The sequence below is a fragment of the Amblyraja radiata genome, chromosome 19, assembly GCF_010909765.2.
Source record: "Amblyraja radiata isolate CabotCenter1 chromosome 19, sAmbRad1.1.pri, whole genome shotgun sequence".
Taxonomy (NCBI): Eukaryota; Metazoa; Chordata; class Chondrichthyes; order Rajiformes; family Rajidae; genus Amblyraja; species Amblyraja radiata.
Genome location: NC_045974.1, coordinates 3,740,069 through 3,757,994, shown reverse-complemented (window position 1 = coordinate 3,757,994; position 17,926 = coordinate 3,740,069). Strand labels below are relative to the sequence as shown.

At 46.2% G+C, this 17,926-nt stretch overlaps 1 protein-coding gene across 1 annotated transcript; it reads left to right on the top strand.

Moving 5' to 3' along the window:
- Nucleotides 1-2,759: 2,759 nt before the first annotated feature.
- On the top strand, nucleotides 2,760-7,430 carry LOC116984210 (achaete-scute homolog 5-like). Its single transcript, XM_033038352.1, has 2 exons — nucleotides 2,760-2,928; nucleotides 6,549-7,430. Exon 2 carries the CDS (start codon nucleotides 6,722-6,724, stop codon nucleotides 7,271-7,273), a length of 552 nt encoding a protein of 183 aa, XP_032894243.1. The 5' UTR covers nucleotides 2,760-2,928; nucleotides 6,549-6,721; the 3' UTR covers nucleotides 7,274-7,430.
- The last annotated feature ends 10,496 nt before the right edge of the window (nucleotides 7,431-17,926 follow it).

Sequence of the window (17,926 nt, the reverse complement as noted above, 5' to 3'; positions counted from 1 at the left end):
ACAACTTACACAAACATCCATCACAGCGCATCTCCTCCTCGCTGTGATGGAAGGCAAAGACTTATCTCATGAAACATGAGACTTGTACATGAAACATGAAATTAAAGTGATGAGTGGAAGGGCTTGGGGAATGTGCAAAGGTTGTGGGGGGGGGGGGGGGGGGGAGTCAGTCTCAGTCTGCCCCACGACAGAAGGGGGAGGAGTTGTACAGTTTGATAGCCACAGGGAAGAAGGATCTCCTGTGACGTTCTGTGCTGCATCTTAGTGGAACCAGTCTGTTGCTGAAGGTGCTCCTCAGGTTGACCAGTGCGTCATGGAGGGGGTGAGCTGTATTGTCCAGGATGCTCCGCAGTTTGAGGAGCATCCTCCCCTCCAAGACCAACCTCCCATGAATCCAACTCCAACTCTGCCCCCAGGACGGAGCCAGCCTTCCCGATGAGTTTGTTGTATCCTACTGGTGTCCGAGGCCTTTGCCCTGCTGCCCCAGCACACGGCAGCAAAGGGGATGGCACTGGCTACCACTGATTGGTAGTACAAGTGCAGCATCTTACTGCAGACATTGAAGGAGTGGAGCCTTCTCAAAAGGTACAGCCAGCTCTGTCCCTTCTTGTACAGGACCTCAGTGTTCCTGGACCAGTCCAGCTCACTGTCCAGGTACACTCCCCGGTATTTGTACTCCCTGGTAAACTGCACATCCACACCATTGATGGAGACAGGGGACAGGGGCGTTCCTCTCCTCCTAAAATCCACCACTAGCTACTTAGTCTTGTCATTGTTGAGCTGCAGGTGATTCAGCCCACACCACTCAACAAACCCGTCGACTACACCTCTGTATTCAGCTTCCCTCCCCTCACTGATGCAGCCCACAATTGCAGAGTCATCTGAAAACTTCTGCAGGTGGCAGGAGATGGAGTTATATCTGAAGTCCGAGGTGTAGATGGTGAACAGGAAGGGAGAGAGGAGCGTCCCCTGTGGGGCCCCTGTGTTGCTCACCACCATGTCCCAGTCACAGTTCTGTAGCCTGACATGTTGAGGTCGTCCAGTCAGGATAAAAGAGAGGTTGATGACCTTTCCTTGGTTCCGATAGGGAACTGACCAGAGATGCTTCTGTCTCTGCAGCTGCCACCTGGCTTTGATCTCTCGTTTCCACACCTGACCCTCCCATATCTCTGTGTCTCCCTCTCCCCTGAATCTCAGTCTGAAGGAGGGTCTCAACCCGAAACATCACCCATTCCTTCTATCCATGGATGGTGCCTGCCCCGCTGAGTTACGCCAGCATTTTGTGTCTATCTTTAGGGTCAAGACTGTTTAATTGTCATCTTCACCGACAATGGAACAATGACATTCTTTCTTGCAGCAGCATAACAGGCCTGTGAACAAAATACACACACAAAAGCATCACCTATTCCTTCTCTCCAGAGATGCTGCCTGACCCGCTGAGTTGCTCCAGCAATTTGTGTCTATCTTGGGTGTAAACCAGCATCTGCAGTTTCTTCTTGCACACAGATAATATGTAGACACAAAGAACTGCAGATGCTGGATTATAAAATAAAATTACATAAATCATCGGGTCGTTCAGCATCTCCGGAGAACATGGAGTCAAAGTCAATTTTGCTTGTCACATTTGGTGACATTTCGGGTCAGGATCATAGAAACAAAGAAACATAGAAAATAGGTGCAGGAGTAGGCCATTCGGCCCTTCGAGCCTGCACCGCCATTCAATATGATCATGGCTGATCATCCAACTCAGTATCCTGTACCTGCCTTCTCTCCATACCCCCTGATCCCTTTAGCCACAAGGGCCACATCTAACTCCCTCTAAAATATAGCCAATGAACTGGCCTCAACTACGTTCTGTGGCAGAGAATTCCACAGATTCACCACTCTGTGTGGGGAAAAAAACACCTTTTTCAGGTGTTTCTTCAGACTAAAGATCCTTTAGATCCTTCCGACTAAAGATCCTTCAGATCCTTCTTCAGACTAAAGTCTGATTGTCTAAATAATATGTAATAAACACAAGATCAATTAATTAATAACCACAATAGATATGCAATAAAAACAAAGACAGTCTATATAAGTTCATAGTTGCTCGGGTTAGTGTTGTGTAGTGTGATGGTTGTTGGGAAGAAGCTGTTCTTGAACCTGGTGGTCATGGTTTTCAGGCTCCTGTACCTTATTCCTGGTGGCAGGAGTGAAATGAGAGCATGGCCATGGTGGTGTGGGTCCTTGATGATGCTGGCCGCCTTTTAGAGGCAGCGCCTCCTGTAGATCCCCGAGGGTGGGGAGGTCGGTACTGGTGATAGATTGAATCAGTCTGAACCAAGATCCCGACCCGAAACATCACCTGCTCATAAACTGCTTCTTCCTACATGCAGAGATGAATTAGAGTAGCCATTTAAGCCGCTTTTCTGACAGAAACCCAAATGGAGATTACACACAGACAGCACCGGAGGTCAGGATCGAACCGGGGACCCTGGAACTGTGAGGCAACAGCACTAACAGCAAGGCCACTATGCACGCCCCATATCTGACTGTAATTTGATGACTGACCTTTGATGTATTGAAGTTATTTCAATCATCACCATTCAAACAATTGCATGTGTCTGCATAAAAGGAGGGAGGTCCGTGTGGAATCCAGGCAGTTCTTTGATGTGAGAGGAATTATCCAATCCGAAAAGGCACGTCCAAAACAATGCTGAAAGGCAAAAAAAAAACCAACTGGCTGCTTCAGTTCAGCAAAGTCTTTCTTGACAGAAGCCAGAAGGAAAGGACTTGAGTGCTTACTTATACTCCCGGAAAACATTTTGAAGACATTCCAAGTCTGAGGAGACCACCGAAGCTTGTGATCTCTGCTTCCTTAAAGAGGCAGCCACCTTGAAAGACTGCGTTACACTGTAAAAATGTTGAGCAAATCTTACAGCCAAATAGGTAAGAAATATTGTGCACAAAATTTCACAGAAATCGAGGAAAACAATTAGTTGTGCTACCTTGTCAAAGGGCATTTCTTTCCCTATGTACCGATTCCTTTTCAAAATGTACTTCATCCTTCAACCTAATTTAAAAATTTTGTCTCTTGCCTTTTTCACCTGTGTTCTTTATTGTGCGTTCCGCTAATCATTCTCTCTCCTTACTCTCTTCTTAATAGTTTTCTGTTTTTAAGTCAAGAGTGTTTAATTTTCATAGACACCAAACTAGAACAACAAAATTCGTACTTGCAGCAGCATAACAGGTCTGTGAACACAGCACTGAATAGATAATATGATAAAATGTTTTTTTAAATTACATAAATTTAAAAAATATTACTGCAAAACAAAAAAGCCCAAATCCATGAATCCTTCAATCTTCCCTCTTTGGGTCTCTGTGCCTACAATTCCCCAGGTGCCTTTGATGTTATTTAGTTTTTCGAACATACTCATTTATTTTTTTTAAAACATGCAAAAATGATACTGTATAATATTGATATATCTTTCTTGAGTTATGTATGGAGAACAACTCTTAATTTTGGTTCAATTTTTGCCTTGATGTGTTTTTAACCATTTATCTCAGTCTGTTCAGTAAGCATTATAATCATAGGTAGACAAAAATGCTGGAGAAACTCAGAGGGTGCAGCAGCATCTATGGAGCGAAGGAAATAGGCAACGTTTCGGGACGAAACCCTTCCGGGTTTCGGCCCGAAACGTTGCCTATTTCCTTCAGGGTTTCGGCCCGAAATGTTGCCTATTTCCTTCAGGGTTTCGACCCGAAACGTTGCCTATTTCCTTCAGGGTTTCGTCCCGAAACGTCGCCTATTTCCTTCACTCCACAGATGCTGCTGCACCCGCTGAGTTTCTCCAGCATTTTTGTGTACCTTCGATTTTCCAGCATCTGCAGTTCCTTCTTAAACACTTAAGTATTATAATCATCCTTACCTGTTATTATTTACTTCCCATTAATGCATTACGATGAGATACATCTCCAATCTGTCAGTAGTATTTGCGACTGTAACATGCCAGCAATTTAATGAGTAACTCACGTCAGTAAAGATCACTGGATAAAGTATTTAAACTGTTGTATTGATTTGCTGACATTTCTACGTATGGCGTTTGTAAAAAAAAAAATGCATGCACTAATTTGAGGTGATTAAGGGTAGAACAAATACAAATCTGCTCAAAATTGACAGTGGCAGATTTCGCTTTGATCTCCCAGTAACTGATGTCTCGATATACAAGCTCAGTTTCCAACAGGTTTGAGCGGGTTAGTGTGGAAACAAAATCCACCATTCTGCCACCTCTTCCGTTTTAACTTAGAGAATGTGTTGCCTCTCGTATAATTCTTGAAGGACCACCTGACTGGAAACCATTGAATCAGTGGTGCAGCTGGTAGAGCTGCTGCCTCTCAGCACCAGACACCCAGGTTCGATCCTGACCTCGGGTGCTGTCTGTGTGGAGTTTGCACGTTTGTCCTGTGACCGCCTGGTTTTTCTCTGGGAGCTCCGGTATCGATACGATACGATAGATTTATCCCAGAAGGGAAATTGATCTGCAAACAGTCATAAAGCACAATGTAACATAGAAAACATAGAAACATGGAAAATAGGTGCAGGAGTAGGCCATTCGGCCCTTCAAGCCTGCACCGCCATTCAATATGATCATGGCTGATCATCCAACTCAGTATCCCGTACCTGCCATCTCTCCATACCCCCTGATCCCTTTAGCCACAAGGGCCACATCTAACTCCCTCTTAAATATAGCCAATGAACTGGCCTCAACTACCTTCTGTGGCAGAGAATTCCACAGATTCACCACTCTGTGTAAAAAATGTTTTTCTCATCTCGGTCCTAAAAGATTTCCCCCTTATCCTTAAACTGTGACCCCTTGTTCTGGACTTCCCCAACATCGGGAACAATCTTCCTGCATCTAGCCTGTCCAACCCCTTAAGAATTTTGTAAGTTTCTATAAGATCCCTCCTCAATCTTCCCCCCTCAATCATGTACATGAAACATGAAAGTAAAGTGACACATCCCAAAGACGTGTGGGTTTGCAGTGCAATTGGCCTCTGTAACGTTGCCCATGGAGTGCAGGGAGTGGATAAGAAAGTGGGATTACATAGACCTGTTGGGGGGAGTCCAGAACCAGGGGCCACAGTTTAAGAATAAGGGGTAAGCCATTTAGAACGGGGATGAGGAAACACTTTTTCTCACAGAGAGTGGTGAGTCTGTGGAATTCTCTGCCTCAGAGGGCGGTGGAGGCCGGTTCTCTGGATGCTTTCAAGAGAGAGCTAGATAGGGCTCTTGAAGATAGCGGAGTCAGGGGATACGGGGAGAAGGCAGGAACGGGGTACTGATTGGGGATGATCAGCCATGATCATATTGAAGGGCCGAATGGCCTACTCCTGCACCTAATGTCTATTGTGAATGGGTGAACGATGGTCAGCATGGACCTGATGGGCCAAAGGGACTATTTCCGTGCTGCATCTTTATTTAAAAATTACAGGAGTAAAGTGTTGACTAAAAGCAACTTGAAGACAGTGTTGTTAGCGAGGAATATTATCGACCTGATAGTGATATGCTCCGTAAAATAATAGTATTGGTCCATCCATTCTAAATTTTGGTGGAATTTTAACCCCATCTTGTCCCATAGGCTGTGGGGAAGGGGAAAGTTGGGTTAAATTGAACTGGAGACCACACCTGAAGTATTGCGTATAGTTTTGGTCTCCTAATCTGAGGAAATACATTCTTGCCATAGAGGGAGTACAGAGAAGGTTCACCAGACTGATTCCTGGGATGGCAGGACTTTCATATGAAGAAAGACTGGATAGACTTGGCTTGTACTCGCTAGAATTTAGAAGATTAAGGGGGGATCTTATAGAAACGTACAAAATTCTTAAGGGGTTGGACAGGCTAGATGCAAGAAGATTATTCCCGATGTTGGGGAAGTCCAGAACAAGGGGTCACAGTTTAAGGATAAGGGGGAAGTCTTTTAGGACCGAGATGAGATTTTGTTTTTTCACACAGAGAGTGGTGAATCTGTGGAATTCTCTGCCACAGAAGGTAGTTGAGGCCAGTTCATTGGCTATATTTAAGAGGGAGTTAGATGTGGCCCTTGTGGCTAAAGGGATCAGGGGGTATGGAGAGAAGGCAGGTACAGGATACTGAGTTGGATGATCAGCCATGATCATATTGAATGGCGGTGCAGGCTCGAAGGGCCGAATGGCCTACTCCTGCACCTATTTTCTATGTTTCTATGTTTCTATAATATCCATTTGTCCTAGTTAAATATTCCGAGTTCTATAGACTTTAGAGAATTATTCCTAGATCTATAGACTTCGATGTGGAAACAGAGGCTTCGGCCTACCGCATCCGTGATGTTCGATGATCACCCTGTACACTATAATTAATTTGGAATCAATTATATAATATCATTACAATCCATATATATGTTTAAAAAAGTTAGTTGAACAAACATGTTAAAACATTGTTTGTTATTTCTGAATATGAGATTTTAAATTCTTTAGTGTAAGTCAGTTAGAATGTTTTCACTAGTAACCTTTCTATTTCATTTTTGACACAGGGATTCGAACATAGACGTGTAGGACAGCCTGTGTTCTCTGTGAAATTCCAGGTTAACCCATTCCTTTCCTGATGTTGTCCTCACATGTTTGAAAAGTTGAAACTGAAGATTTTCTAGATTCTTTCCGAGCAAGTATAAAGGAAAGCTGTTGTGTTTGAACTCCGGAATTTAAAATGGATAATAATCAGCAAGAAGGAGTAATCCCCTACCCAAGACCCATGGGGATGTCTTTCGCCAGGGTACATGACTACTTTGGGGTGCCTTTCTCCGAGGGTTTGCCATTGACATTTCCCGTCGAAGCAGCCTACTTGGACAGTACGTTGCATGAAGCTTATGCCAGCAGAATGTCCTACCTGCCGTTGCACAGTCACCTGGGCGTCTATGACTATTCCTTTGAGCCCGCTTTCATCAGGAAACGCAACGAGAGGGAGAGGCAGAGGGTGCGCTACGTCAACGAGGGCTACGCACGCCTCAGGGAGCACCTGCCCGAGGGTTTTGCGGACAAAAGACTCAGCAAAGTGGAGACCTTGAGGGCGGCGATCAGCTACATCAAGCACCTTCAGGAGCTACTGAACCCGTCAAAGGCCAAGGAGAGGGGGCCTTTGGCGTCAAGGGCTGCCGAGTTCCACGAGGTTATGTGCCCTCCGCCCAGGAGAGGAGGCAGCAGTGACGGAGAGTCCAAATCTCCTTCACCCTTCAGTGAACTTGGTGAGCTCAGCAACTAATGTGCGGGCAAGTGGGACCAGCTTCGATGGGGCATCATGGACGAGTTGGGCCGCAGGGCCTGTTTCCGTGCCGTATCACTGACCGCTCAGTCAATCCAAAGATAATGATTTGCCTGAACAAATTCTGCCGGCCAGACTTTTATTTGGAACTTTCTTTTACACTGACAAATAAAAGATGTGGTTGGCTTTCCATATTAATGCAAGTTTTATTGTACACTATTAATGCTTGCCAAATTAGCATGGGCGGAATGGTGGCCTAGTGGTAGAGTTGCTGCCTTACAGCACCAGAGACCCAGGTTCGAACCTGGCTATGGGTGCTGTCTGTACCGTCTCCCCGTGACCTGCGTGGGTTTTCTCCGAGATCTTCGGTTTCCTCCCACACTCCAAAATCGTACAGGTGTGCAGATTAATTGGCTTGGTACAAATGTAAATTGTCCCCCTAGTGTGTGTAGGATAGTGTTAGTGTGCGGGGATCGCTGGTCGGTGGGCCGAAGGGCCTGTTTCTGTGCTGTATCTCCAAACTAAACTAAATTGAACATTCAAGACAGTGCATTTCTAAGGAACATCACAGAAGGTTAATTCCTGGGATGGCGGGACTGTCATATGTTGAGAGAATGAAGTGTGATTTTGTCATATGTACAGAAGTAATCTCTGCATCTGCTCAACATAGAAACATAGACAATAGGTGCAGGAGTAGGCCATTCAGCCCTTCGAGCCTGCACCGCCATTCAATATGATCATGGCTGATCATCCAACTCAGTATCCTGTCCCTGCCTTCTCTCCATACCCCCTGATCCCTTTAGCCACAAGGGCCACATCTAACTCCCTCTTAAATATAGCCAATGAACTGGCCTCAACTACCTTCTGTGGCAGAAAGTTCCAGAGATTCACCACTCTCTGTGTAAAATATGTTTTTCTCATCTCGGTCCTAAAAGATTTCCCTCTTATCCTTAAACTGTGACCCCTTGTTCTGGACATCCCCAACATCGGGAACAATCTTCCTGCATCTAGCCTGTCCAACCCCTTAAGAATTTTGTAAGTTTCTATAAGATCCCCCCTCAATCTTCTAAATACTAGCGCGTACAAGCCGAGTCTATCCAGTCTTTCTTCATATGAAAGCCCTGACATCCCAGGAATCAGTCTGGTGAACCTTCTCTGCACTCCCTCTATGGCAAGAATGTATTTCCTCAGATTAGGAGACCAAAACTGTACGCAATACTCCAGGTGTGGTCTCACCAAGACCCTGTACAACTGCAGTAGAACCTCCCTGCTCTTATACTCAAATCCTTTTGCTATGAATGCTAACATACCATTCACTCTACACAGCCCACCTCAGATTGTCCAAGCAAGTCTTTGTTCCAAACGACACCAGGTGAGAACATTGGGATCAGGATTAGCACCGGCTCTGGAGGAAGGAAGAGGTCGGATTGGAAGCTGTGTTAGCCAGTAACCTTGATCATCGTCTGCTTTGATCTGGCATTTTCACACGGTTTTCCTTCCATATCTCAAGTCTCTCTTTCCCCTGACTATCGGACTGAAGAAGGGTCACGTCCCGAAAAGTCACCCACTCCTTCTCTCCAGAGATGCTGCCTGTCCCGCTGAGTTACTCCAGCAATTTGTGTCTATCTTTGGTGCAAGCTAGCGTCTGCAGTTACTTCCTACACATTTTGCCAGTACATTCATGAACTTGTACATTTTTTCCAGTTTCTGGACAACATCCCTATGGTTGTGGAACCATTGATTATTTTCTCTTTGATCACTATTGAGCCACGTCAAAGAAGATTTTCTGTTACGACAGACAATAAAGTTTTCTGAATCTGAATCTGAATCTGAATCTATGCCACATGAAACCATTATTTTAAAAACATATATTCATTTCAGTTTGGGTTTCTTGAATTAGGCTTGTACATGTACAAATTCACAAGCCAGTCCAAACTTCCAGAGGTGTACGTTAAAGAGTCTGCTGACTGGTTGCATCACGGCCTGGGTCAGCAACCCAAACACCCAGAAACAAAGGAGACTGCAGAGAGACAATAGACAATGGGTGCAGGAGTAGGCCATTTGGCCCTTCGAGCCAGCACCGCCATTCAATGTGATCACGGATGATCATCCCCAATCAGTACCCCGTTCCTGCCTTCTCCCCATATCCCCTGACTCCACTATTTTTAAGAGCCCTATCTAGCTCTCTCTTGAAAGCATCCAGAGAACCTGCCTCCACCGCCCTCTGAGGCAGAGAATTCCACAGACTCACTCAAAAGTGTTTCCTCGTCTCCGTTCTAAATGGCTTACTCCTTATTCTTAAACTGTGGCCCCTGGTTCTGGACTCCCCCAACATGTTTCCTGCCTCTAGCGTGTCCAATCTCCTTCATAAAGTAACGTCCTTTAATTCTGAGGATGTGGCCTCTGGTCCTAGACTCTCCCACTAGTGGAATCATCCTCTCCACATTCACTCTATCCAGGCCTTTCACTATTTGGATTTGGTAAGTTTCAAGGAGGTCCCCCCCCCCCCCATACCTAAATTCCAGCGATTACTATGCAATAACAGTGGCATTTAGCTAATGGGTGCACTCTGGGAGTCATCAGACGGTGTGCTGAAAGCCAAAGATACGATCTGTTGCTTGTTCTATCTCTAATCTCATATGTGTGGTTCTAGCATAGGGGTGATTGCTGTATTCACTGGGCAGATGCCGCCTGAGTGAAAACTTTTACTTGAAGTCAAGAAAATGCTCGCTGTAAACTGTAAACAGTAAAAGTATTCTCCATAATTAGCCAAAACAAACATTGTCCAAATTACAGTACTTTTGTGAAGATGTCATAGCCATATCTCCCTCGCTGGTTGCACGTTTTAGTTGCTTCACACACAGGCAAAACAAACTTTGTAGCCTTTCTCTGCATGTCATAGGGTGATCAATGATAGGAGCAGAATTAGGCCATTCAGTCCATCAATTCGACTCTGCCATTCAATCTCGGCTGATCTATCTCTCCCTCCTAACCCCATTCTCCTGCCTTCTCCCCATAACCCCTGACACCCACACTAATCAAGAATCTATCTATCTCTGCCGTAAAAACATCCACTGACTTGGCCTCCACAGCCTTCTGTGACAAAGAATTCCACAGATTCACCACCCTCTGAGTAAAGACATTTCTCCTCCTCTCCTTCCTAAAGGAACGTCCTTTAATTCTGAGGCTGTGACCTCTGGTCCTAGACTCTCCCACTAGTGGAAGCATCCTCTCCACATCAAGTCAAGTCAAGTCAAGTTTATTCGTCACATACACATACGAGATGTGCAGTGAAATGAAAAGTGGCAATGCTTGCGGACTTTGTGCAAAAAGACAAACAAACAAACAACCAAACAAACAGAATGGAATTCTATCTCTATCCACTCTATCCAAGCCTTTCACTATTTGGTACGTTTCAATGAGGTCCCCCCCTCATTCTTGAACTCCAGTGAGTACAGGCCCAGTGCGGTCAAACGCTCAGGTACGCCAGTGAGAGGGAAAATGAGTTAGTGTGGACATTAAAGATGCAGAGGAATAGATAACAATGGCTCACGGGGTGATATCAAATATGGTCAAATTAGACAACATCAGAGACCAAAATTATTATTCTTTGATAGTTGTCAATCTGTTTATCTGGGGTGGAAGATTGCAACCTTCACGTGGTCCGCCCTGTTTCGACTAATGCAATCAACCCGGCGTACACAATCAAATAAGATCAAATAGAACAAGTTGCCCTACAACTTTAGGCTGTGCACGCCATACGCACGAAGAAGAAGAATCTGACACAAAATGCTGGAGTAACTCAGCGGGTCAGGCAGCATCTGTGGAGAACATGGATAGGTGACGTTTCACAGAGTGCTGGAGTAACTCAGCGGGTCAGGCAGCATCTGTGGAGAACGTGGATAGGTGACGTTTCACAGAGTGCTGGAGTAACTCAGCGGGTCAGGCAGCATCTGTGGAGAACGTGGATAGGTGACGTTTCACAGAGTGCTGGAGTAACTCAGCGGGTCAGGCAGCATCTGTGGAGAGCGTGGATAGGTGACGTTTCACAGAGTGCTGGAGTAACTCAGCGGGTCAGGCAGCATCTACGGAGAACATGGATAGGTGACGTTTCGAGTCGGAACCCTTCTTCAGATTCAAAACATGTTCCCCAGAGATGCTGCCTGACCTTCTGAGTTACTCCAGCAATTTGCGTCTTTCTATTTTTGTAAACCAGCATCTGTAGCTCATTGCGTTTACTGCTTATCTGAAGAATTCATATTAACCGACTAATGATAACAGAATAATCTGTTAAATGCAGCAGAATCAAATATTTCATCTTGAAAGTGGTGCTCAATATGTCAATACTACTTCTCTAGAAATTCAATTGAAGAATGCTTTTCTTTTACTGTCATTTAATTGCGTAGCTGCAAGCTAAAGTGTTGTTATCCAAGTCAGTTGGCAGCTTGCAAAGAGTCCCCATCTCGTTCTCTCCCCTTGTGATGCTGAACCCTTCATCCACACTTTCACTGGACTTGATGGCTTCTGTTGCCCTACTGGCTGTGCTCGCCTTCAGTGTGGAAACGAGCCCGATGTACCACTGAGTACACAACGAACCATTGATCACCCGCTCACATTAGATTCAGATTCAGATTCAACTTTAATTGTCATTGTCAATGTACAGTACAGAGACAACGAAATGCATTTAGCATCTCCCTGGAAGAGCAACATAGCAAATGATTTCAATAAATAAATCTGTTTACATCCATACAGTCATAGACTTCTTTTTTCCTGTGGGAGGAGTGTCCGGGGGGGGGGGTGATTGGCAGTCACTGATGTACATTGTTGAGTAGAGTGACAGCCGCAGGGAAGAAGCTGTTCCTGGACCTGCTGGTTCGGCAACGGAGAGACCTGTAGCGCCTCCCGGATGGTAGGAGGGTAAACAGTCCATGGTTGGGGTGAGAGCAGTCCTTGGCGATGCTGAGCGCCCTCCGCAGACAACGCTTGCTTTGGACAGACTCAATGGAGGGGAGTGAGGAACCGGTGATGCGTTGGGCAATTTTCACCACCCTCTGCAATGCTTTCCGGTCGGAGACAGAGCAGTTGCCGTTTCATACTGTGATACAGTTGGTAAGGATGCTCTCGATGATGCAGCGTGGAACTTTATTAGTTCCATTATCCAACTTCCCCGTCCATTCCCTGCACACTAGGGGCAGCAGATTACAGAGGGCCCGTCACCCTATAAACCCGCATGTCTTTGGGGACGTGGGGGGAAACCGGAGCACCCGGAGGAAACCCACGTGGTCACAGGGAGGAGGTACAATCTCCGCACCTGAGGTCAGGATCGAACCCGGCCCTCCAGCTTTGCTGCACCACTCTGCCTCACTTTATAGACAACAGCCAATAGGTGCAGGAGTAGGCCATTCGGCCCTTCGAGCCAGCACCGCCATTCAATGTGATCATGGCTGATCATCCCCAATCAGTACCCCGTTCCTGCCTTCTCCCCATATCCCCTATTTTTAAGAGCCCTATCTAGCTCTCTCTTGAAAGCATCCGGAGAACCGGCCTCCACCGCCCTCTGAGGCAGAGAATTCCACAGACTCACCACTCTCTGTGAGAATCCAGACTCACCACTCTCTGTGAGAGTGGTCTCACTTTGCTTCATGTATTTCCGTTGTCTGGGGTGTAAATTCGTTCTGGTTGTCACTGGGAGAGAAGCAGCTCTGACCTGCTCTTACATGTACAGGGGCCCGCCCGCGCTGGTGGTCCTGCATTGATGTGCTGGCCCGATAAGCTATCTGCATTGTTGACACCGGGCCAGCTCGAGCAGTGATCATCTTAGGCTTTGTTCACCCTGGGACGTAAACACACTTGAAGCACTACTTCAGTGCAGTCAGACAAAATAACCGGGCTGGGGGCGTGTAGATGCACGCCATCCTTTCAGGAGGAAGAATTCAATTAATCAGAGTGACTTTGGATGCTTTCCTTCTCGTATTCAAAAGCGTGTCTTCGAATTACCTGAACACAATGCGTCAAAGTTATCAGTCGCGATATCTACTCACTCTTTCCCTATCAAATAGATCAGCTTTCTCATCTAACACAACCCAACATTTTCTTTCAAAAAGCAAAATAACTGAACTGATGAAGTTTGAACCGTGGTTAAGAAGGAACTGCAGATGCTGGAAAATCGAGGGTAGACAAAAATGCATCTATGGAGCGAAGGAACTAGGCAACGTTTCGGGTCGAAACCCTTCTTCTCCTCTATGGTACAGGTTTGTACCATGGGGCAGGTCTCTTAGGCCCCCAATGTGTGCTGCCCATCTTGTTTTTCCCATCTGTGTGGGAAGGTAGCAGAGTAATAAGCTAATACTTACAGAGTGTGATATTGAGAGGGATTTAAAAGGATGAGGGGATCTCATTGAAACATATAAGATTGTTAAGGGCTTGGACACGCTAGAGGCAGGAAACATGTTCCCGATGTTGGGGGAGTCCAGAACCAGGGGCCACAGTTTAAGAATAAGGAGTAAGCCATTTAGAATGGAGATGAGGAAACACTTTTTCTCACAGAGAGTGGTGAGTCTGTGGAATTCTCTGCCTCAGAGGGCGGTGGATGCAGGTTCTCTGGATGCTTTCAAGAGAGAGCTAGATAGGGCTCTTAAAAATAGCAGAGTCAGGGGATATGGGGAGAAGGCAGGAACGGGGTACTGATTGGGGATGATCAGCCATGATCACATTGAATGGCGGTGCTTGCTCGAAGGGCCGAATGGCCTACTCCTGCACCTGTTGTCTATCAGATAGATGATAGGATAACAGGCCGTAAGATGATTCCTAAAATGAATATACGATTCTGCTTTTATTTCAGGCGTTAGAGCTGGATGCAAACAATGAGAAGGCTCTTTTCAGAATGGGCGAGGCAAGACTTGCCATGAATGATTATGAACTGGCAAAAGCCAACTTCCAGAAGCTTGTGCAGCTCTACCCCAACAAGGCAGCCAAGGTGCAAATTGGCATCTGTCAGAAGAAAATAAAAGAACAATTACCCAGACTCATTACTACAGCCACGTTCCTGTCCCCTACCCGCCCTCACTGTGATCCCTGCCGCCCCTCCCACTGTTCCAACGTGTGATTGGTATCGGCTAGCCTGTCCCTGAACATAACCTTGCAAGCCACAGAGAATAGGAGAGAGAGCAAAGGTTTCCCCTCGCAAAGACACAAGGGGCTGGAGGAACTCATCGGGTCAGGCAGCATCTGCGGAGGGAAGGGACAGATTTCAGGTCGCGACCCTTCTTCAGACTGGACCCTTCCAACCTGCACTTGGTGACCACCATCTTAAAAACCAGTCGAGGGATCAAGTCTTAAAGCTTGGGTAGACAGAAGTGCTGGAGAAACTCAGCGGGTGCAGCAGCATCTATGGAGCGAAGGAAATAGGCAACGTTTCGGGCCGAAACCCTGAAGGAAATAGGCAATGTCTCGGCCCGAAACGTTGCCTATTTCCTTCGCTCCACAGATGCTGCTGCACCCGCTGAGTTTCTCCAGCACTTTTGTCTACCTTCGATTTTCCAGCATCTGCAGTTCCTTCTTAAAGTCTTAAAGCTTACTGCCAATGCCATCTGCCAGTGCCCTTCGGCAGTCCACTCTGCTTCAGTGTGCTTCACCAGTGCCCGCTGTGAGTGTGCATCTCCAGTGCCCACTGCGAGCGTGCATCTCCAGTGCCCAACTCCAGTGCTAGTGAGCTCCAGCAGTGCTATGCAGCAGTCCCCTCGGCCAGCGAGCACCACCAGTGTCCTATGCCAGTGCTATGCAGCCGTGCCCAGTGCCAGTGGCAGAGCCTGTACATGGCTGGGTGCCCACACGGCCCTCTACCAGTGCCTGCCGACCATTCCACCAGCCAGTGCCCACAGCCAGCGAGCTCCACCAGCTTGCCCTTCCAGTGAGTTGATCAAAGACTGGCCTTTCCCATCTCCACAGCTGATTGCAGAGATATCTGTGACAATGATCCAATTCATAACTTCTTATGCGCGGGACACAACCCGAAACGTCACCTATTCCTTCGCTCCATAGATGCTGCCTCACCCGCTGAGTTTCTTCAGCATTTGTGTCTATCTTCAAAAAACCTTAATTAGTCAGGCAGGATCTCCCAAACAAGTGCACGTTTCCTATTCCTCACCAATCCCTCTTTCCATATAGATTATTTGCAGCCTCGCTGATTTTTCTTGCAATAATTTTCCACTACTGACATTAAACTAACTGACTTGTAATTACCTCTTCGTGGCTGCTGTCTGACCAGCGGATTATTTTATTTCAAGTTTATCACATCTGTACATCTTCAGTCTAAAATTAATTCTGTACCGTGAAAAATGTAAAATGTTACACCCATTTACACCTATCCTGGAAGATGTCAGAATCTGGGCAAGGCTGCCACCTAGGAAGAGGGAATACAAACAGCAAGTAAACGGATCACTCGATTAGCAAAAATGATTAATTGATTGAGAGATACCGCTAGAAAAACAGGCCCTGTGGCCCACCCGAGTCTTCACCGTCCTTTGATCACCCATTCACACGAGTTATTTTGTAATCCTTTCTCATCCACTCCCTACACACTAGGGGCAATTTACAGAGGCCTACACTTTACTACAAACCCACACGCCTTTGGGATGTGTGAGGAATCCGGAGCACCCGGTGGAAATCCATGCGGTTACAGAGAGAACGTATAAACTCCAGACAACACCGGAGGTCAGGATTGAACCTGGATCTCGGATGTTCCAGAACAAGGGGTCACAGTTTAAGGATAAGGGGGAAATCTTTTAGGACAGAGATGAAAAAAACATTTTTCACAGAGTGGTGAATCTCTGGAGTTCTCTGCCACAGAAGGTAGTTGAGGCCAGTTCATTGGCTATATTTAAGAGGGAGTTAGATGTGGCCCTTGTGGCTAAAGGGATCAGGGGGTATGGAGAGAAGGCAGGTACAGGATACTGAGTTGGATGATCAGCCATGATCATATTGAATGGCGGTGCAGGCTCGAAGGGCCGAATGGCCTACTCCTGCACCTAATTTCTATGTTGCAAGTCAGCAGCTCTTACCTGCTGAGTCAGTGTGAGCCCTGCTCGTTTTGTGATCTGCTCTTTATTAGATGTAGTTCGAGGGTACTTAAATGAGGGCCTGCTATTTATAACCAGTGACATTTATTACAGTAAATTATTTTGTGTGATTTGTCTTTACTTGCTTTCCAACGTCCCTTATGACTAATAGCCATGCAGAATATAAGCGATTGGATAAAAAATTGTGGTTTTCCTTTAATTATTCAGTCCCGAACACGTCTGCGGGTGGCATGGTGGTGTAGCTGCTGCCTTACATCGCCCTAACTTGTCTGTACAGAGTTTGTACGTCCTCCCACACTACAAAGACATACAGGTTTGTAGGTTAAGTGGCTTGGTATTAATGTAAATTGTCCCCAGTGTGCAGGATAGTTAGTGTGCGGGGATCGCTGGTCAAAGCGGACTCTGTGGGCTGAAGGGCCTGGTTCCGCACTGCATCTCTAAACTAAACAAAGCCTCATGGCTCCCGATGTTGGGGGAGTCCAGAACCAGGGGCCAGTTTAAGAATAAGGAGTAAGCCATTTAGAATGGAGACGAGGAAACACTTTTTCTCACAGAGAGTGGTGAGCCTGTGGAATTCTCTCACTCAAAGGGCGGTGGAGGCAGGTTCTCTGGATGCTTTCAAGGCAGGAACTGATTGTGGATGATCAGCCTTGATCACATTGAATGGCAGTGCTGGCTCGAAGGGCCGAATGGCCTACTCCTGCACCTATTGTCTATGACAGCAAACTATTCTCTTTGGACTTCAAATTTGAAAATCTACAGCAGATCTATTACGGGGGAGGGGGGAATGTAGAGTCTTGAAACATCCATAAATGGATCTGGGAAGAGTCTTTCAATACAAATCGGAAATACTGACTGGAATTTTAGCAAAGGCCCATTTATTTAAGAATGATTCAAAAGGTGGGATTTAAAAAAAATATCTCTCCATATTTTCAACAACTCTCCTTATTCTACCATTCGCCTACATGCGAGGGCCAATGTACCAAGACCAAATAGCTTAGCAATACTCACAATCACCTTTGGGATGTGTGAGTGAACCAGAGAACCATGGGCTAACCTGCGCAGTCGTGGGGAAAACATGCAAACTCCACGTAAACAGCATCCAAGGTCAGTATCAAACCTGGATCTCTGGTGCTGTGAGGCAGTGGTGTTACAGCTTACACCACTGTGGTGCTCAACAAATCTCTCCATGAAGAGATTTTCTTTTTAATCTCTGATCAACTTCAATTTTCACTCAAGCGTTTTCTGTTCCTATATATTTGGATTCCCTTGTGTTTGCTGCCAGTCACTTGCCATGCTCTCAGATTCCATTTATACTCTGCCTCAGAGCCTTTTGTAATCAGCCAGGTCCTCACTTGCTCTAATAATATAGTATGTTGCATGCAATAGGGGGGGGGGGGTTCAGGAACTGGGGTCCGGATGAAATGAAGGTGCAACCACCAATATCCTTATGAATCTTTTCTGCATCCTTTCCAACTTAACGGCATTCCTTCAGGTGCAAGGCAGCCAGGACTGCACACAATGCCCCAAGGGGGTCTTATCAAAGTCTTGCATGGCAGAAAATAAGGGGAACAGG

Excerpts from the sequence above, each read along its gene's own strand:
- LOC116984210 (XM_033038352.1), top strand. The coding sequence starts at position 6,722 with ATGGATAATAATCAGCAAGAAGGAGTAATCCCCTACCCAAGACCCATG.